General features: G+C 31.8%; 2 protein-coding genes across 10 annotated transcripts in view; one reads left to right on the forward strand and one right to left on the reverse strand.

Annotated features, from left to right (window-relative positions):
- CrebB (Cyclic-AMP response element binding protein B) overlaps positions 1 to 22,467 on the forward strand; it is a 53,169-nt gene that overhangs the window by 27,331 nt on the left and 3,371 nt on the right. For 8 of the 9 annotated variants that reach the window (XM_075303227.1, XM_075303226.1, XM_075303224.1 and 5 more), the window contains exon 4: positions 14,643 to 14,814. In XM_075303227.1, coding sequence (XP_075159342.1) covers positions 14,643 to 14,814 — 172 coding nt within the window. The remainder of the gene's footprint in view (positions 1 to 14,642; positions 14,815 to 22,467) is intronic. The other variant, XM_075303230.1, reaches the window with a different exon arrangement.
- On the reverse strand, positions 11,295 to 12,035 carry LOC142232413 (lectin subunit alpha-like). The gene is made up of 3 exons (XM_075303232.1): positions 11,870 to 12,035; positions 11,693 to 11,804; positions 11,295 to 11,629 (listed from the first exon to the last, which is right to left on the reverse strand). Exons 1-3 carry the CDS (start codon positions 11,999 to 12,001, stop codon positions 11,337 to 11,339), a joined length of 537 nt encoding a protein of 178 aa, XP_075159347.1. The 5' UTR covers positions 12,002 to 12,035; the 3' UTR covers positions 11,295 to 11,336.

Below are 22,467 nucleotides of genomic sequence, written 5' to 3' on the forward strand. Positions count from 1 at the left end.
AAAACAAGTAAAAAAATAGAAGTCGGATGGATTCACTATATTATACCGTTCCAAAACGAAGTCTCAAAAATATGAATTTAAATCTGAATATGTATTTTTAAATCTATACCGATTTGGAATAAATTCGGCCTAAAATGTCGAGTCAATTGTAGCAATATCTTGTCTAGATTAGATGTAAAATATTGTTTTTTTTTTTTTGCCATATCGACATACTTATGTAGAATTTCAATTCTACTCTTTAATAGGTTTTACCAATAATTTCGGTACATTTAGGTAGATTCGGCACACTTAAGTAGATGTGAACCAAATTTGGTAGATGTAAACAGCCGATGACTGTATTGCACACGGCTTGGGTACACGGTTGCCACAGTTGGTAGAGTTCTACCAAAAATTGTAGATTTTTTACTGTTTGATACATTGGTAGAATTCTTGATGTCTTGGTAGATTTTGCAAAATATTCCACTTAAATTTTTTTATAGAAATAAAATTTTGTGACCAAATTTTCTATAGAAATAAAATTATGACCAGATTTCAAATTTTGGCAAAATCTTCTATAGAAATAAAATTTTGGGGAATTTTTAATAAAAATACAATTTTGGCAAAATTTTCTATAGAAATAAAATTTTTATAAAAATAAATTTTTGGCAAAATTTTTATTAAAATAAAATTTTGGCAAAATTTTCTATAGAAATTTAGTTTTGACCAGGGATCCGGAGCGGTCCATTTTTTTCGCTCCGCTCCGCTCCCGCTCCGGAGAAAAAAAAAACCGCTCCGCTCCTCGCTCCGCTCCGAGAAAAAAAAAATCGCTCCGCTCCGCTCCTCTTCGAGAAAATTATAGTACAAACATTGTATTATTTGTTCAATTGAGTTTTATTTTATTTAGAAAAATCGGGCGGTACATATATGGGAGCTATAGCTAAATCTGAACCGATTTCGATGATTTTTTGCACATATAGTTAGTGCTATAGAAGATTACATTTCGCCAACTTTGAGTAAGATCGGTTATAAGGGTTTTATGACCTAATTTGACAAAATCGGGCGATACATATATATGGGACCTATATCTAAATCTGAATCGATTTCGATGAAATTTTCAGACTTAAAGGGTGATTATTTTGTGCTAAATTTGACGACGATCGGTTAGTAAAAAAAGTGCAACGTGACCCCATTCGTCGAAATCGGGCAATACATATATATGGAAGCTATATCTAAATTTGATCCGATTTCTTCCAAATTCAATAACGTTCGTCCTTGTGCCCAAAAAAACTCCCTGTATCAAATTTCATCAAAATCTGTTAATAATTGCGACCGAAATCCTGTGAACAACAAATACATGGACAGACGGACGGATGGACGGACGGACGCCAAGCGCTAGATCGATTCAGGAGGTGATTCTGAGTCGATCGGTATATATTTTATGGGGTCTAAAATCAATATTTCTTGTAGGCACATTTTTTGGCAGATCAAACTTATTATACCCTAACACCTATGTGGTTTAGGGTATAATGACTTTAAAACAATGTGTTGAAATATTTTATTAATTTTGAAGATTTTTTCAGAAATATTAAATCCATTTTGACTTCATTAAAACGAAATTTGCATTCATGTTAGGATACACATTTTTATGTCGAATCACTTAGCTATAAGGACAAACAGACTTCATTGAAAAGTTTAGAGACTTTTAGACAAGGAAAAACTTTTTTTCAGAGAAATACGTCTTCTATTCTAAGCAAAATTCGTATTCGTATTTTAAGCATGTGAAATATTTGGCCTCCCGACAATATTCTTTGCGGTGCACCATCTACTATTTAATATGTGATAGAAACCAAATTTATGAAAATGGACCAAAATGGACCAAATTCTGTTTGGTCTGACCATCGGACCAAATTTAAAAATTAGAAATCTTTTGGACCAATTTTGGTCCGATCGGACCAAAACAGCAACGCTGATTGGAATTGAAAGTCTATACACAGAGTAGAAGTAACTACTCTCCGAAAGTTTTTTTTTTGTTTTGCAACAGACGTAGAGAAGAGGTTTTGTTATATTTGTAATGTGTGTGTGTATGTTTATGTTTGCAACAACCTCCATCGACATCAGTCCGTGGTATACCTACGAATATTCTTACTCAGATCTAGTGTTACCTAATTTCGCTTTTTTCCCCTTTATTGTATAATAAATGTATATGCGCACATTTTTCAACCAAAATTGAAATTTTAATTAAATTTTCGAGAACTAATATCAGAAATAAGAGAATGCTAGGATATAGTACAATAGTAAAGCAAATGTGAATGAAAAAAAGCATGTCCGGTTCCAAAGATTTTTTCTTTACTTTAACAGTTTGGGTATTAATTCCGAGCCAAAGAAGCGGAGAATACAAGTAAGGATACTTTAAAGACGTAATTCTCTTTTAAATTTGGGGGCTATGTACTTGCTTCTAGGAAGCAAATGTTAATTTTTAATTTTTTTAGATTTTTTCGTCAGTTGTTATCAAAATCATTTAAAAACGAGTTAACGACAATTTTATTTTCCATATCAAGACTCGACTTCCAGTAGAAATTTTGCTATGTGTTGTGTCGTTAAATTGGTTTCCAATAACAATAATTGAAAAAATGCACGCCGCTTTTATACTAAAACTGTATTTATTTTCTAACAGCAATTAATCTTATAATAATAATTACAAAAAGGTGACTTCTTTTTATTTAATGCGATCGTAAGTATATCAAGAACAAGAATAAGAAATAAGGGTAAACAAGAATGACAGTTGCCCTTTATGGTGATGCCATATTGATTGATCTGTACGGCTGTGCGATGATTAATGGTCATAACAATTCTCCCCCACTTATTGAAGACTCATCCAGTTAGTGTCGAACATAATCGCTGTAGTAGCTAGGTGGTTTCCTTAATCTGCTGGATGTACGCCGTGACGGTGTAGTGTCAACTTCCGAATCCCCTGTTGAGGTGCTTGGTTGTTGTTGTAGTGGTGTTGACGGTGTTTCAGGCTCATTACTGTGACTTGATGAAATACTGCCGGGAATATTCGTAAGAAGATGCGGATGATACAAAAGTTGATTATCCGAATGTTGATTATCATTTGTTGCTGGTTCTGCCTCTTGAGACTCTTGTACATCAAGTTGATTCTTTGCCATGGTAAAATTAAGTTGATTTATATGGCGTTTAAAAATAAACCCATTGTCCAAACGAACAAGGTAGTGAAGACGACCAAGTTTTTTGACAACAGTCCCAAGCTTCCATGAAGGTTTATTTGCCATGTAATACCTTGCTTGTATTCTGTCCCCCACACGTAGCTGTCTGACAGGTAACTCCGGATTTGAAGATGCTGTAATTTTTGAAGGTTTTAATACATCCAACTTTATTTTAATCTGCCTTCCCAGATATTGTTCAGCAGGCGATTTACCGTTGTTTAGAGGAGTAGCTCTGTAACGAAAAAGTATTTCTTGCACCTTAGTTGAAATTGACGATGAATCATCTGCCATAGCCGATAGGCGTTTTTTCAAAGTCTGCACATTTCGCTCGGCTAAACCATTGGTCGCAGGATGACCAGGAGCGATGAATTTCTGGAAAATTCCACAATTGTGACAAAATGATGTGAATTCTTCGCTTTTGAAGATTGTAGCGTTATCTGAGACGATAACGTCAGGAAAGCCGTTTCTTGCAAATATATTGCTCAACATGTTTATGGTTGATGAAGATGATGGTGCATTGGAACAAATTCCAACTTCCACCCACTTCGATTTGGAGTCCACTACAATTAGAAATTGGTGGCCTTGGAAAGGTCCAGCGTAATCAATATGAATACGTTGCCAGTTTTGTTGCGGTTCCTCCCAGTGGTGTAAAATTACTCTTGGAGGACTGTTTTGCACTGAAGCACATGCTGCACAAGATCGAACGTAATTTTCGATGTCTTTATCAATAGCTGTCCAGTAGACGTAACGCCTCGCTAATTGCTTCATCTTTGTTATCCCTAAGTGGGTATGGTGAAGTTCCTCAAGAACAGCTTTTTGTAACAAATCTGGAACAACCACTCTCGGCCCCTTGAATAAAATTCCGCAATTTATTGTGTATTCAGTATCGACCATACCTGACGACTGCAAGTCGAACATAATTTTAGAAAGTTTTTGATCTGATTTTGTAGCTTTCTCGAGTGAATCGAAATTAATAATTGTTGATGATATCTGTTGCACAGTTGAATTACAAATAGACTGCACTTCTTTATCGATGAAATTTATATAATTTATCTTCGTACTTATTGGTGCACGTGAAAGACAATCAGCGTTTGCATTTTCTTCACTCCTTTTTGCTATAACTTCATAATTATATCCAGCTAGAAATGCTGCGTACCTTTGAAGTCTTGCCGAAGTCATTTGCGGTAGTTTAGAGTTTTGATGAAAAATTCGTGATAGCGGTCTATTATCAGTGACCAGCTTAAACGTTCTACCGTAAAGATATTCATGAAAATATTGAACAGCATAAACAATGGCTAAGGCTTCTCGGTCCAGCTGAGAATAATTTTGTTCTGACGACGTTAATGACCTTGAAGCAAAAGCTATAGGCCTTTCTTCGCCGTTGATTAAATGTGATAGCACCCCAGAAATGCCTGTAGGACTAGCATCACAGGCTAGCTGCACTGTATGATCCGGATTGAATGGCATGAGGACACGATTACCGGCTATTTCTTGCTTTAAAGCTTCAAAAGAATTTTTACAATTTGAATCGAATTTGAAAATTGAATTTTTGCACAATAATTTCCGTAAAGGTGCGGTAAGTGTTGACGCGTTAGGTATGAAACGAGAATAGTAGGTCACCATACCTAAAAATCTCCTGACGTCATCTACATTCTTGGGTTGTGGCATCTCGACAATCGCTTTTATTTTAGAATCAGATTTTTGCACTTTGTTGAATTCAACTATGTGGCCCAAGAATTCGATGCGTTCTTGAAAAAATGAGCATTTTGAAAGATTTAAGTGTAGATCGTATTTTTTTAGCTGCGCTAAACAAGCCTTCAGATTAGATTTGCACTCAGTTACAGTTTCGCCATGAACCAAAATATCATCGAAGTATGCTTCTGTTTTTGGAACCTCACGCAGTATTTGATCGATAATTCTATTGAATTCTGCTGGGGCGGTCTTGATTCCAAACGACAGACGGTTCATTCGAAATGTGCCTCGATGCGTTGAGATCGTTTGTATCTCAGATGACAAATCATCAACTGGAACGTGTAAATATGCTTTGTAGAGATCAAGGCGACAATAAAATCTCGAATCTTTGAGGGCATTAAAAATTTCATCCACTTTTGGAATGGGGTAATGTGCATCTACCAACCGCATATTGACTCCGACTTTATAATCAACGCAGAGGCGTACCCCTCCATCCGCTTTTGGGATTACTACCAAAGGTGACCCCCAATCGCTATTAGTTACTTTGGTTATAATGCCTTGATTTTCCAATTCATCGATCTCCTTATTAACACGTTCTATTAATGCATATGGTATTTGGCGCTCTTTGATATAAATAGGTTTTGCATTGTCTCGAAGTCGAAGGGAGACTTTATAATTTGGTACACAACCTATCTTCTGTTGAAAAACTGTTGAAAATTCTGACATTAAATCATCAATATGATTTAATTCGCTTATTGAATTTGTAATTGGCTCATTGTTGATTTTATCCAATTCGTTGAGATTAATGCATAATCGACGAATCCAAGTACGACCTATGAGGGCTGTACAGCCATCTGGCACAACATAAAGGTCATCATAAATTGAAATGTTGTTGAAAACAGCATGAACTCGAACTTTCCCTTCGGGCTTGAATGTATTTTGAGTGTATGATCGGAATATGATATTCGTACTTCCAAGTTTGTTTGACAAATTTAACTTATTGAAAATTCCTCGGGGTAGAAATGAAAATCCAGATCCAGAATCAACTTCGAATTTTATAACTTTGCCTTCTATCAATATATTAGCATAGTATCGATTAGAATTTACATTACCATAGCTGCTTTGGTATACGTCGACTATTTTGTAAATTCCGTAGTCGGAACCATCACTCTGAATTTGATTCGTTGAAATCGACTTGTTTTTGTTGTTATTTGTAGGTCCGGCATTAGGACTATCCGCCAAAAGAGATGCAATACAGACTTTTGCTACATGCCCGTGTCTAGAACACAAATTGCATTTTAAATTTGCACTAGAACGACATTCTTTTGCAAAATGATTATTTTTGCCACATCTTAAACATAAGCCAGCTATACCAAGTTGCTCATAATTAACTTTGACCTTCGATTTTTGCACATTAGGACGCTTTGGCATTTTCCTTTTGTTTGAAATTTTATTAATTGTTGCACTTGAACTATTTGTTTGTGATTGTGTTAGTTCTTTTGCATCTGCTTTCGCTGCTTCTAAAGCTAAAGCTTTTAAAACGATTTCTTCAAACTTCGATGAACTTGATTGCAGCAATTGCTCTCGAATACTATTGCAAGAAATTCCTCGAATAAATTGTGCACGTAAAAATACATCAGCAATTGAACTTTTGCACTCGCACTCTGAAACAAATTCACAATCACCAATGTCCGTTCGAAGCATTGCAACATATTCAGAAATTGACTGTCCATCCGTCTGGTATTTTGACAAAAATTTATGTTGTGCCACCAAGATATTTCTTTTTGGTGTCAAATGATCCTCCAACAATTTCAATAACTCGTCGTATGGCAGTTCCATTGCAATTTTTGGTGCCGCCAGCGATGTGACCATATTGAAGTATTTTGCTCCAATTGAATTTAAAAGCAGCTTCGTACAATAATCTTTATTCGACTCAATGCCTTTCATGGTTACGTAATTTGTAAACCGTTGAATGTAATTTCGGTATGTCTCCTTTGCCGGGTCGAAGATATCAAAATTGGGAACCAAAATTGTATTTATTGTTGCACTGCCACCATTTTGTACTGCACTAGATGTTGATGCACCAGTTGTTAATTTGGCTAATTGCGCCACCAAAGCTTGTTGCGCCTTCATAAACTCTGCAAATTGAGCGGCATCCATTTTGTAATGCGCGTACTGCCTTACAAAAAAAAAAATGAAATAATTAATTTGCACAATAAAAATTAATTTATTTGGTTTCACTCTCGTCGCCAACTGTTGTGTCGTTAAATTGGTTTCCAATAACAATAATTGAAAAAATGCACGCCGCTTTTATACTAAAACTGTATTTATTTTCTAACAGCAATTAATCTTATAATAATAATTACAAAAAGGTGACTTCTTTTTATTTAATGCGATCGTAAGTATATCAAGAACAAGAATAAGAAATAAGGGTAAACAAGAATGACAGTTGCCCTTTATGGTGATGCCATATTGATTGATCTGTACGGCTGTGCGATGATTAATGGTCATAACACTATGTTTAAAGTAAAAAGCGTCTTTAAAATAAAGTGTTGAAAAACATGTCTAATTTTTTAGCGATATTTTGCTTTGTACACTGTTAGAAAAATATGTTTTAAGTGCAAACATGTAATGTTCCTAAACTAACGCAAAATGTTTGGGACACATATGTTAATATGTTAGAATATATTATGTTTGGGGCATGAATGTTTCATAAAAATAATATGCGTGAATGTAAACATATATAAATTTACAAATTTCGAGTAAGCATATATATGTCGTGATAGTTTATTCAGAGAGCGACAGAGAGAGAGAGTTAGTATAGAGAAAGAAATAGAGATGGAAACCGGGAGGGTTAAATAAAAATATATCAACATAACACAGCGAGAGAATGAAATGAGAGCAATTTCTGTGAAACCGCTTGTATGTTGTTTCGGAAAACTGTTTTATAATATGGCCAAAAATTTGGTATGCTTAAGTCTAAATATTATTTAATTTGAATAGTAGATTGAGTATTCGGAATAAAGAGAATAGACATTCGGAACCAAGAAAATAGACATTTGAAAAAAAAACAGCATATTTGTATTACAGAAAAAGATGCGAAAAACTCAAAAATTTTGTGGAAGTTAAAAATATGTGAGGGAATGAACACAATCTTCTTTGGGGAATTCTTCCAAGCATATACTATTTTTGGACTCAAAATGCTTCCAAACATATAATATGCTCACATAAAACAAACATATTAATGTTTCGGAGGTATCCAATAATATATGTGCTTCCTGCAAAATATGTTTGGAACATATGTTAGAGAAGCGATTTTTTTTTGAGGGTGTAGGCAAGATGCAAAAAGGAAACAAATTTAAAGACAATTTTATTAATTTTAAAGAATTTTTCTTAATTATTAAAGTCACGTTGACCTTACCTCAAAAATTTTATCTTTCATGTTATGATACACATTTTTAAGTAAAATCACTTAATTATAAGGACATTACAACTTCATTCAAAAGTTTATTGCCTTTTGGACAAGAAAACAACTTTATTTTAGAGAAATACGTCTTCCATGTTAAGCAAAATTTGCATTCTTATTCTAAGGACATGGAATCTTTGACTTCACGACAATATTTTTTTCAGTGTAGAAAACTAAAAAATTAAATATAAATAAGATCGTTTAATTGCATTTATTTGACGTTCATTACAAACATCTTTGTAGTAATACGGAAAGAAATTGATCGAAAGTACTGTTGTTACTTTTACAACACATACTAGATATATATTTTGACATTTGCCGTTTTTGTGTTTTCCCCAATGTACGTACGTACAAAAATACATATCGTACATTTTAAACGTTTACTCACACTACGCTAAGTACTAGCTAAATTTGAAATTACCTACACAGTGTAATTTCAAAGTTACACATTTCATTCAAGTAATATTTTATTCGGAGCGGAGCGGTTTTTCATTTGGAAACCGCTCCGCTCCCGCTCCGCTCCGGATTTTAGAAATGCCGCTCCCGCTCCGGCAAAAAAAGGGCTTGCTCCGCTCCGCTCCACGCTCCGCTCCGGATCCCTGGTTTTGACAACATTTTTTAAGAAATAAAAGGTTGACCAAATATTCTATAGAAATAAAATTATGACCAAATTTCATATAGAAAACAAATTTTGGCAAAAACTTCTATAAAAATAATATTTTGGCAAAATCTTCTATAGAAATAAAATTTTGGCAAAATTTTGCTGTAGAAATAAAATTTTGGCAAAATTTTTATATAGAAATAAAATGTTTACAAAATTTTCTGTAGAAATAAAGTTCTAACAAAATTTTCTACAGAAATAAAATTTTTACAAAAATTTGATCAAAAACTTCAAAATAAGATTTTTCTTTTTAAATTTCGGTAGATTTATTCTTGGCACGAGTGGCAACCGTGTTTGGGTATTCAGTACCAAAAGAAAACAGCCCTAATGTTCGGTTGAAACAAGTTTTTGTTTCACTTATTTATAAGAGAGTGATCGGAATAGTCGAAGAAAAATGATAGATTTTTTACTGTTTGGTAGAATTCTTGATGTTTTGGTATATATTGCAAAATATTCCACTTCAATTAAGAAGTACTTCAAATTTTTTAATAGAAATAGAAAATGTGACCAAATTTTCTATAGAAATAAAATTATAACCAGATTTCCTATAGAAAACAAAGTTTGGCAAAATTTTCCTTAAAAATTTAATTTTGGCAAAATTTTCTGTAGAAATAAAATTTTTATAAAAATAAATTTTTGACAAAATTTTTATAAAAACTAATTTTTTGACAAAATTTTCTAAAAAAATTAAATGTTGGTAAAATTTTTTATTGAAATAAAAGGTTGACCAAATATTCTATAGAAACAAAATTATGATCCAAATTTCCAATATAAAACAAATTTTGGCAAAATCTTCTATAAAAATAAAATTTTCTAAAGAATAAAATTTTGGCAAAATCTTCTATAGAAATAAAATTTTGTCAAAAATTTTCCATAAAAATAAAGATTGTGCAAAATTTTCAAAAAAAAAAATAAAATTTTTACAAAATTTTTTATCGAAATTAAATATTGGCAAAATTTTCCGTAGAAATAAAATTTTGACAAAATTTTCTGTAGAAATAAAATTTTGGCAAAATTTTCCATAAAAATAAAATTTTGACAAATTTTTCTATAGAAATAAAATTTCGGCAAAATTTGTTATAGAAATAAAAGTTGGCCAAATTTTCTATAGAAAACAAATTTTGGCAAACTGCTATAGAAATAAATTTTTTTCAATGTCTTCTATAGAAATAAAATGTTGGCAAAATCTGCTATAGAAATAAAATTTTGGCAAAAATTCCGATAAAAATATAGTTTTGGAAAAAAATTCCGTAAAAATAAAATTTTGACAATTTTCTATAGAAATTAAATTTTGGCAAAATTGTTTATAGAAATAAAAGATTGACCAAATATTCTATAGAAATAGAATTATGACAAAATTTCTTATAGAAAACAAATTTTTGCAAACTTCTCTTCTATAGAAATAAAATTTTGGCAAAATTTTGCATAAAAATAAAATTTTTGCAAAATCTTCTATAGATATACAATTTTGGCAATATTTTCCATAAAAATAAAATTTTGACAAAATTTTTATAAAAACAAAATTTTTGGCAAAACTTTCCATACAAAGAAAAAAATTCAGCTAAATTTTCCAAAAAAAATTTTTTTTTTCAAAATTTTCTACAGAAATAAAATTTTTAAAAAATTTGATCAAAAACTTCAAAATAAGAGTTTTTTTTTTAAATTTCGGTAGATTTTCGGTAAAATTTTCTACAAATGTTGGTAGATTATTCTTGGCACGAGAGGCAACCGTGCTTGGGTATTCAGTAGTAAAAGAAAACAGCCCCAATGTTCGCTTGAAACAAATTTGTGTATTACTCATTGATAAGAGCGAAGTTCACCACTTTATGTGTGATCGGAACAGTCGAAGGGTGTCGAATGGTGATTTCGTTTGGGAAAAAGTGTTCCATACAAATGGTTATTATGGTGTTACCACAAAGTGGCGAAACCCTTGTCAGTGGTTGAAAACGAACCAAAATGTGCAATATTGATACAAAATAACAAAACGAGTGTTTTGCCAACAAAAGAAAATTTGAAGAAATTTTTCGATTATTGCTAACAACTAACAACCTCGTCAATCGAACGTGCACATTTTGGGTAGGCTCCACTGGATTTTCCAATCGAACAAAAATGTTCGATTTAAGGGGTAAGGTGTAAAACATGCAACACATTTTTTACCAATCGAAATTGCTATAAAATAATGGGCTGGCTGCCTGCCACTATGCCTAACCTAAGCATCATTCAACTGAACAATTTCGACCAAATTTATTTTAAAATTATCATTGAACTCAAATTTTTAGTGAATTATTTTATTGTTTACATAATTCCATCTTATTTACAATGAAAATAAATTCTCAATAAAATTCATTTTAATTTTCAAATCTCGGCGTGCGGCAACAAGAAAATGATTTTCTTCGCAAATAAATCCAAACTTTTCCCAACACTGTGCATCATTCCATTCAAAATCAGATGTCCTGCGATAATGGACGCAATGTTCGTCATTTTTATTATTATCTGGTTGTTGACTTTGCCAATTTGTAAATTCGAAAGGTTTACCAGTTGAGGACCATACAAATTTGCCCTCCTCACCAAGATCACTACCACCAATCCATAAATTTGGAATATTTTCTGAAAATATCAATTCTACTTCTTAGAATTTTTGTAATTATTGTAGAATTCATGTTAATTTACGAAATTTTTTCCTCAGTAGAGCATCCACAGCTTGATTTCTCTCCACCGTATCAACTGTGATTAATGTCATATTTCGAATAGCACATTCTATACCAGCTTCGAACCATGTATACTATAATAAATTAGAATTATACAGTAATCTATATAATATTATTGAATAGTTTTAATTATTCATACCTTTTCCTCTTGTTCGATGAAAATTTTTCCAAATTCTTGTATTGTGTGCCATTTATCATAGGGAGTTGCTTCTATTAGAGGGTATGCCAAGGTTATTAAGAAAATCACAAATTTCTGAATAATTAATTCCATTATGGACTAGTGCTAAAATGCAAATGACAACAATTTTATTCAGCATCTGGATTTTATGGGATTTTTTTTTTTTTTGTTATGCGACAAGAGTAAAACATATGAGTAAAATGTTCGTTAAATACAAAACAGACCACCATCCACCCCCAGTTTAAAGAAATTGATGGCGAACATTTAAAAATAATCGAAAACATGGAATGGAAATTAAAACACAAATAAATCAATTGATTTTTGTATAAAATGTCATTTAAGTTTAATTTTGCAGTTCCTTATTTTAAACCAATTTTGTAAAAATAATTTTTTTGTAAAATTTGTATATTTATTTGATATTGCGCAAGTACTAATAAATGTTATAAGAAAAAAGCCAGGTGATAATTCCTATAAGTTTTCTCCGTTAAAAGTTAACATATAGGGCCCAAATTGAGTTATCTATCCCAGCCAGTTCTATACTAAAAACTATGGAAAAGTTGATTCACCCGAACGGAAATATGTATAGTCAGGCGTGTATGGATTTTTATCTGGTGTTTTCTTTTCAATGACAATTGATCAAATTCCTTCATCTTCTTTGTCCATAAAGCTCGAATAATAATTAATTGCAAATAAAATCATGTGTGTGTGTGTGGAAGTTAATCTCTTGTTTCGATATCCGACTGTAATGAAAAGTATTCTTTTGATATTTGTTTTTTTATATAAAGTCGGCCACTATAGGCCCATTGTGATTCCTCGAGGTAATGTTCTTCTTCTTTGACCGTCCAATATGATTCTTAAGCTACATTCCCGCATGGATGAAAAACGAGCCCAGTACCGTGTTTCATGTAAAACATAATCCTGGACACTGGTACAAAATGTGTTACGAGTCTTCCATAACTTCCAGGTCCAGACACCATCTGCAAATGTCATCATTTTTAAGACCTATTCTTAACATATGTTTTACAAGTGGCTTATCCCTGGCCTCTGTTCATCACCATCAGATTTTCGCAATTTCTACGATTATTTTAGTCCCATATCCACTTGCTTTGCTTGTAACCTTCAGAGAAGACCTAACGTCCTTGACATTAAATCATCAGTTCCTTCTTCCGTTTTAGATCCATCTGTATACATATTCAAAGTTCCTAAAGGTATCCTCGTTTGCTCCCACAATTCCATACTTGGTATAACATATTTCGGCTTATTGTGATAAACATGCCTACACAGAAAAAAATGTCACCAAAATATTTCCAATTAAAAAGTTGATTGAAGTTGGAAAATTTTTCAATTAATAAATTAATTGTTACAATTAACTTTTTAATCAAGATAGAAGCATTAAGTTAATTAAGTCAATGATTGAAATTTTTAATTAAAAAATTATTTTTAATTAAAAAATTATTAATTTTTAATTAAAAAATTATTTGATACAATTTTAATCAAACTCGGAAGACTAAGTCAGTTAAAAAAAAGTGATGATTTTTATTTTTTTTTTAAATAAAACTATATTTCAAACATTCAATTTTAATCAAATTTAAAAACAAAGTCAATTAAAAATGTATTTGAAAATAGTTACATTTTTAATTCAAAAATTAATTGATTAAATTAATTTTGTAATCAAGTATTTTTTATGCCCAATTAAAACTTTGATTGCTATTATCATTTTTGTGATTGAATATATTTCAATTAAAAAATAATTGGATCAATTAATTTCGTGATCGAATCAGATAAAAACATTTTTTGTGTGTAGTTGCCATATAGTCCGTCTCTTTGTCACAAAGAAGACAAAAGATTCGATAGATTATTCAAATCAATGTTTTCATTCGAAAACTCACTAGTTTTTTTAAACTTCACTATTTTCGAATAGAAAATTTCAGAAAATTTAATATTGCAGTACTAGATACACGCTAACACAATCCTTTCACTTCAAAAGGAGAAGATCAATGTATTATTCCAATGTATTACTCTAGACCAGAGCTTCCCAAATGTTTCGTACGTTCTTTTGTAGAATATTATTGATGTTTGGTTGAACTTGGACTGAACTGTGTTTTAACAAATTTAATGATACAAAACTTGCTCAATCAAAAATGACGCTGCGCCACCCGTGAGGCGCCCGCTGTTTGGGAAGCGCTGTTCTATATATGTGACTATATATGTAATTCGTGAAATTTTCTTAGATTCAAATCTATAATGCAATGGAAATTCGCTTTAGCCTGCGATAAAACATGTATAGCTAGGGTTGTGTAGATTGACATCTGTCCAATAAATAAACTCCTATAACAATTTTATTAATATGTACAATAATTAATTTATACGTAGAATTCCAGCCTACAATGATATCAGGTTAAAATAAAAAATTGTTTGTGAAATTGGATTTTCGAATTTCCAATTTTTTTTAAGTTTTCTCCAAATTGAAATTGGTTTTAATAGAAATGTATAAAATTTTATTTCAATAATAACGAATCTATACAATAAATTGCTTGTTACTAACCCAATTTAGTTAAACATTTTTAATTAAAACGAAAACATTTGGTATAACTAATTTATTTTATACGACCTTTTTTTAATTTTATCCCTTCCAACAATGAAACACCACAATACACCATCATCACTGCCAAATGTCACAAAAATCACATGTTTGTACAATGTTTGAATTTAAAACAAATCGAACTAACTGAAGCTTCCTCCACATTTTCCCTGCAAGATAAAACCTGAACCGAATACACACCACCTCGACACAAACAGTGAGGATAGTTTCACCGATGACGATTCACCACGCAGTCGAAGAGAACTTACACGAAGACCATCGTATAATAAAATCTATTCGGAAATTAGTGGACCTGATATAACAGGTAATTATTAATGACAAGCAATAATAATAATAATAATAACAGTAATAATAAACTAATAATAATCATCATGTGTTAAATTATGTATTGTATCTATGTAAATACTACATACAAACATTTTATCGCTGTTAACAAATAAATGCAATTTGTTTACTGTCTTTATCATCGAGATTGGCCACACAAATAACTTCACAAAACATATATGGTTCTTTTCCAGTTCTTATTGCAGACAAACATAAAATTCGATTATTCACACATGATTTTATTGTTATTATTACATAAGTACCATATATCCATAAGTTGTGTTACGCTCGTTTTATTTCCTCACACCAACCAAATCACACTTCTGCTTCCACCTTACGCCACATTCAATTCACATTGGCGTTAAATGTTCAGAGACGACAACCAAAGAAATCATAATGTTTCATCATTTCATTACTATAATACGCTGTGTTTTTGTCATTATTTAGAAAAATTCATAATCTCGAATCATTTATAATATCAATTCCTATTGCATATTTATGTCTCTCATTTTGTAATTAATACATGATCATGGGGTTAATAATAATAATAATAATAACTATATATAATTAGAATAAACTCTTCTTAAATTTAGTATATATGATATAGTTCCCTAACACTATAAATGATTGGATGTTTTTTTCATAATAAAGAGAAAGGATGACATTAATAATGAAAAGCAATATCAGCCAATTGCCACCCTTAGAGCGGTCTCATTGAAAGTTAACGATGTTCAGATCAATACCCGCCAACTCTAAACAGAAAAAAAATCATTAATCAAATCTCGATTCGCCATAACTCTCCTTTACTTCCACGTAACTGTTGGTCCAACCTTATTTTCCAAAAAGTGAGGTCCAATGAGCCCCCCCTCCCAGACGGTAAAACACCACATTAGACAATTACACGTTGAAAATGAAGAGGCTTGCCAAAAATAACTCTTGGTTTTCCCGTCCCTTTTAATTTTTTAATGTGTAAACATAACCATATGTTAGCGATATCCGGTAGGCAAAAGATTTTTCCGCGACGAATAAATACAACAACCTAGCCGTCAAAAATATTTTCTTTTCATGTTTCCGAATGTGTTTATCAAAGAAAAAAAATTCACGAAAATTTTTCCAATTAAATTCTTAACCCTCTAATGACCCAATTTGTTTGCCATCTGATTAAATGTTCAATGTTAGCGACACAAAAGCAAGAGACCTAAGCAAGAAAAATGTATACCGTAAAATTCAGCATATGCTGCAAAGCCTCTTGAATAGTTTCAAATAAGTTTTGTTTTCATTTTGCCCATTTTTGTTGTCTTAATGTGTATTTTACTAAAAGCTTCCTTATTAAATGAAGCATACCTAAAGGCGGGCTTTGGCATCAGAGGGTTAATTGAGTTTTAAAAAATATTCAATTAAAAATTTAATTGATTCAAAAATTGTTTTAATTGAGACAATAACACTTGTTTACACAGAAAATCTACACTTGATGAGAGTCGACTTTTCTTATGTATTTTGATCTGCTGAATTCGAAAAAAAATGTTTAAAAATTTTTTATGGAACAGGGGCCAAATCAGTTCTGTTTCGTATCGAGAAACATTTCGATCGCTGTAAAATTTTGGATCACCGCTTTCGATCGTAATTTATTTTGTCTACTAAATAACTTTTGTGATCAAAATATGTACATGTGTAAAAATTATTATGAATCCATGTGTTTTTGTTTTCCTCGTCTTCGGATTCAGAGGATGAGTAGAAAGTGGCATTAATAAGGAAAAATATTCGAGACAAAATCAGTCGTTTAGCATTGCCTGAAGTGCATTGCCTGTGATTCTATTTTGAAGTGAGTTCTTTTAACTACACAAAAAAAAATTTTTTCTGATTCAATCACGAAATTAATTGATCCAATTAATTTTTAATTGAAATGTCTTCAATCACAGAAATGATAGTATCAATTAAAAAATTAATTGAAGGTCAATTAAAAAGTTAATTGATCCAATTAAAAAATTAATTGATACTATTATTTTTGTGATTGATTTTTGTTTCAATTTGTTGAATCAATTAAATTTTTAATTGAATATTTTTTAAAACTCAATTAAAATTTTAATTGGAAAAATTTTCGTGAAATTTTTTTGTGTGTAATTGTGTTTAACATCCATAGATTTAAAAGACGCTTTCGTCTGTCAAAAGAAGCTTTTAAATATATTCTCGAAAAAATAAGTTTTTTTGAAGCGGCTACTGAGCATTCCTTTCTTTGTTCCGTTTGCAAGTAATATTATATTTTCTTAAATGTATTTTTCCAAAATATATAAATAATACTTCAATATTCACCAACTACTTGTTTCTTTTTGTTTACCTTTTTTCTGCTCAAAAATCACTACATACTTCGTTTTCGATAGCATGCTACCTATCGTGTTCAACTTTGAAACAATTCGATAACGACAGCGGTGATCCGCGTAAACTACATTACGATGACGAAGTACTCGATTTCGACTGCGGTGATTTGACCCCAGGTTTTGAGATATCCCGTTATTTTTAGTTTTTCGCTCTTTTTTCAAAAAACAAATTATATCTCGAGATAGAAATAATGTCCGATTATATCGTTGTTGGTACACACAAAAAAATATTTTTCTGATTCAATCACGAAATTAATTGATCCAATTAATTTTTTAATTGAAATGTCCTCAATCACAGAAATGATAGTATCAATTAAAAAATTAATTGACAGTCAATTAAAAAATTAATTGATCCAATTAAAAAATTAATTGATACTATTAATTTGTGTGATTGATTTTTATTTCAATTAAAAAATTTGTTGATTCAATTAAATTTTTAATTAAATATTTTTTAAAACTCAATTAAGATTTTAATTGGAAAAATTTTCGTGAAATTTTTTTCTGTGTACTTAAATGAAAGGTATTAAGATGACGAATAATCGTGTATAATTGGATCTGTGATAAGTTTAGTGGGTGGTATATATTGAAATAGCCAAATTTTCAAAAAAAAATCGTATTTTACAATGGACCTTTTCCGCCAGAAAAGTATAAATCATTGAAGATAGATGATACTCTAACGTAAATAATAAAACCAACTAGAAGAAAAACGACCGAAAAATGACAAAGTTATAAGCAATTGAATGATGTAAAATCATGCAAATATAAGCCACTCACCCAAACATAAATACATTTCTCTGTGGCCGAGAAGCATTTTTGTGTGGGTGAGTTGCTCATATTTGCATGATTTGACATCGGATTTGTTCACTCAATTGCTTATAACTTTGTCATTTTTCGGTCGTTTTTCTTCTAGTTGGTCTTATTACGTTAAAGTATCATCTATACGTCCATGAAGAGAAATTTTTTTTTTAATTATTTATACTTTGGGGAAAAGGTCCATTGTAAAATATGAATTTTTTTTTTGAAAATTTGGCCTTTTTGAACCACTTAACTTATCACGGAGCCACCGTGGTGCAATGGTTAGCATGCCCGCCTTGCATACATGATTCCTGCTTCGACCGAACACCAAAAAGTTTTCCAGCGGTGGATTATCCCACCTCAGTAATGCTGGTGACATTTCTGAGGGTTTCAAAGCTTCTCTAAGTGGTTTCACTGCAAAGTGGAACGCCTTTCGGATTCGGCTATAGTTAAAAAGGAGGTCCCTTGTCATTGAGCTTAACATGGAATCGGGCAGCACTCTGTGATAAGAGAGAAGTTCACCAATGTGGTATCACAATGGACTGAATAGTCTAAGTTAGCCTGATACATCGGGCTGCCACCTAACCTAACCTATCACAGATCCAATTATACACGATTATTCGTAATCTTAATACCTTTCATTTAATTAATTTTGTGATTGAAGACAAAAAATATTTTTTGTGTCTATGATGTCAATATAGCATGATTTTTCAATATTCAACTTTGGAGTTGAATATTGAAAATTTACCGTGTTATTTCATGAAACTAGAATTTATACGTGGCCAGAGAACAACAATGCCTAGTGGTGAGTTCAAAAATTTGGTAAGATATGGCAAAATTATTCCATTTTCAGACAAGGAATTATGCGCTTTACAGACTATTCCGGACGACAGTGCTCGTGTCGAACATATCCCATATATTGTGCACATCATAAGTTAAGTCCGATTGCATAATCGATACTGCTGCATGTTTATGGGATCGATAACACATTTACCGATTATTTAGTCATCGCCGACATGTCGTATCGATCCGACACACTGTAAAGCGGACCTTAGACGGTCGGATAAACACTACGACAGAGGTTCGTTTATTTGTTGTGTGTTTGTTCAAGTTTTACCCTCACACTGCACGAACAATTATGATAACAACATGAAGAAATAAGAAGAGCCATTTTTTTAGTAAAAATGGGAGAAACAATAAAAATTTCACGCTGAATTAGCGATCCCTCATCAATTTCATTGTAGAAATACTAGTTTTAATTATGAAAATAAATTTGTTTTTGCTAATATTTTGCGAACATCCCCTTACACGTGAAGATTTGTGTCTCCCAACCGGAAAAAATCAAAGTTGTTTTGATTTTATGCTAACACGTCCCCGCAACACGCGAACATGGCCTTATACTAGCGGATTTGTCGCCGCAACGTGTTGTGTCGTAGGGTTTGCCCTTAAGATTCTTTACAAACACCGACATTCCGTCCGGAATAACTGATAGTCTGTAAAGCGCATTAGACAGCGTTGTCATTCTGGTACAATTGGACCAACATTGGTCCAAAAGATTTTTGAATTTGGTCCGATGGTCAGACCAAATGGAATTTAGTTCATTTTGGCTCTTTTTCTTGAAGGTTAAATATATACAACTTGCCTAGTATATTAATTTCTTATTACTTATTCAATAGAATTTCCTAAATAATGGCATTAGATATATTTAATTTTCGTTGTACTTTGTTAGGATTTTATAAATTTTAAATTATGTAAGCTAAAAGTTAAATTTGTATTCTGAAATGTGGACAAAATTTAGGCGAACATAGGTGTTCACAATTTTGTTGCAAATACCAAAATAAGACATATATTGACTGTAACAGCCAACAAAACAAAATTCACGAAGAAAGGCAATGAAAACCAGATATAAACACCGCATTTTGCGAGTATAGACATGGTGGCCACATTTCTACTATCGCAAATCTATATAACCAAATTTTCTTCTCCCATTTTTTCCATTTTATTTGCAAATACAAAACAACGCTTATTTAATTGCTGTAAATGTAATGTAAATCTCAGAAACTACTTGAGAATACTACTCTTTCTCTTCTGGTTCTGAAAGATAACCAAATTTTCTAGGTTTTAATATGCTGTTACCCATATACAAAACAATTTATTGAAAGTTTATACGGGAAAAGTAGGTTTAAATTTTATTTTAACTTTTTTTCATATGGGAGTACATATACATACAGTATGTCAAGAAAGTGTTTTGACAATAGGATAAAACTTATGTTTTGTTCCAAAATTAAATATAATTTAATTTTAAAAAATATTTTATTATGTATTTTGCAAAGTATACATATTTTATTTTTCTCAAAACGAATTAACAACTCGATTTTTACTTCAATTATTTCTGGAATTTGAAATATTTGGCAATGTCAAAAGACTTTCTTGACATACTGTATTTTTAAAATGTGCTAATGCTACACAGAAAAAAATATCACCAAAATATCTCCAATTAATTGATTGAAGTTGAAGATTTTTTCAATTAATAAATTAATTGATACAATTAACTTTTTAATCAAGATAGAAACATTAAATTAATTAAGTCAATGATTGACATTTTTTAATTAAAAAATTAATTGATACAATTGAATTTTTAATCAAACTAAAACCACTAAGTCAGTTAAGAAAGTAATTGAAAAAAGTTACGTTTTTAATGAAAAAATTAATTGAGTTTTGCAAACAACATCAATTAAATTTTTAATTTAATCAATTAATAATTTAGTTTGTAAGGTGACAAATCCCCTTAATTTAAAAAAGGGGATAAAAATCACCTTAATTTTGTAATTTTATAAAGTTTTTATATTTTTATTCCTGAGACTCAGTAAGACACAACGTCAGTACAAATTTTCAGGATACAGGCCATAATAGACACCAGGTCTTCTTATGGCTTTGCAAATATAATGTTATACTTTTTTATGTTTGCCTTTCGAAATGAAAAAAACGTTGTCTTTCCGCATTTCTCCTTGTTTATTTACAAGCAAGTACAGGAATGAATTTTACAATTTGATTATGCATCAAGCTAAGCACTGAGTGTCCAAAATTACAGGTGTTTTGAGTCAAATCTATCCCAAGAGATGCACGGTAGCCACCGTGGTGCAATGGTTAGCATGCCCGCCTTGCATACACAAGGTCGTGGGTTCGATTCCTGCTTCGACCGAACACCAAAAAAGTTTTCAACGGTGGATTATCCCACCTCAGTAATGCTGGTGACATTTCTGAGGGTTTCAAAGCTTCTCTAAGTGGTTTCACTGCAATGTGGAACGCCGTTCGGACTCGGCTATAAAAAGGAGGTCCCTTGTCATTGAGCTTAACATGGAATCGGGCAGCACTCAGTGATAAGAGAGAAGTTCACCAATGTGGTATCACAATGGACTGAATAGTCTAAGTGAGCCTGATACATCGGGCTGCCACCTAACCTAACCTAACCTAAGAGATGCATATGTTACTAACAAAATATCAGAATCCAAAAACAAACAATGTTAGGATGAGTAGCATTGTCAAGCCACAAAAAAAAATAAATAAAAGCGTATAGTTATTTTTGTGAGAATAACAACATGCCAACAAAATAAAAATATCTCTTAATGTGAGAATAAAATTGAGATGAATAAAATTATCATTGTATATGTGAGATAACTATAGTAATAAAGGGTGATTTGTTAAGAGCTTGATAACTTTTAAAAAAAAAAAACGCATAAAATTTGCAAAATCTCATCGGTTCTTTATTTGAGACGTTAGATTGGTCCATGACATTTACTTTTTGAAGATAATTTCATTTAAATGTTGACGCGGCTGCGTCTTAGGTGGTCCATTCGGAAAGTCCAATTTTGGGCAACTTTTTCGAGCATTTCGGCCGGAATAGCCCGAATTTCTTCGGAAATGTTGTCTTCCAAACTGGAATAGTTGCTGGCTTATTTCTGTAGACTTTAGACTTGACGTAGCCCCACAAAAAATAGTCTAAAGGCGTCAAATCGCATGATCTTGGTGGCCAACTTACCGGTCCATTTCTTGAGATGAATTGTTCTCCGAAGTTTTCCCTCAAAATGGCCATAGAATCGCGAGCTGTGTGGCATGTAGCGCCATCTTATTGAAACCACATGTCAACCAAGTTCAGTTCTTCCATTTTTGGCAACAAAAAGTTTGTTAGCATCGAACGATAGCGATCGCCATTCACCGTAACGTTGCGTCCAACAGCATTTTTGAAAAAATACGGTCCAATGATTCCACCAGCGTACAAACCACACCAAACAGTGCATTTTTCGGGATGCATGGGCAGTTCTTGAACGGCTTCTGGTTGCTCTTCACTCCAAATGCGGCAATTTTGCTTATTTACGTAGCCATTCAACCAGAAATGAGCCTCATCGCTGAACAAAATTTGTCGATAAAAAAGCGGATTTTCTGCCAACTTTTCTAGGGCCCAT

This window comes from Haematobia irritans, chromosome 3, assembly GCF_050003625.1.
Source record: "Haematobia irritans isolate KBUSLIRL chromosome 3, ASM5000362v1, whole genome shotgun sequence".
In the NCBI taxonomy this organism is placed as follows: Eukaryota; Metazoa; Arthropoda; class Insecta; order Diptera; family Muscidae; genus Haematobia; species Haematobia irritans.

What these genes read in the sequence shown, in the direction of transcription:
- LOC142232413 (XM_075303232.1), bottom strand. Translation starts at nt 12,001, where the DNA reads ATGGAATTAATTATTCAGAAATTTGTGATTTTCTTAATAACCTTGGCA. An exon ending in TCATCGAACAAGAGGAAAAG is followed by an intron (nt 11,805 to 11,869) that starts GTATGAATAATT and finishes AATTTATTATAG; the next exon opens with TATACATGGTTCGAAGCTGG. An exon ending in TCTACTGAGGAAAAAATTTC is followed by an intron (nt 11,630 to 11,692) that starts GTAAATTAACAT and finishes TGATATTTTCAG; the next exon opens with AAAATATTCCAAATTTATGG.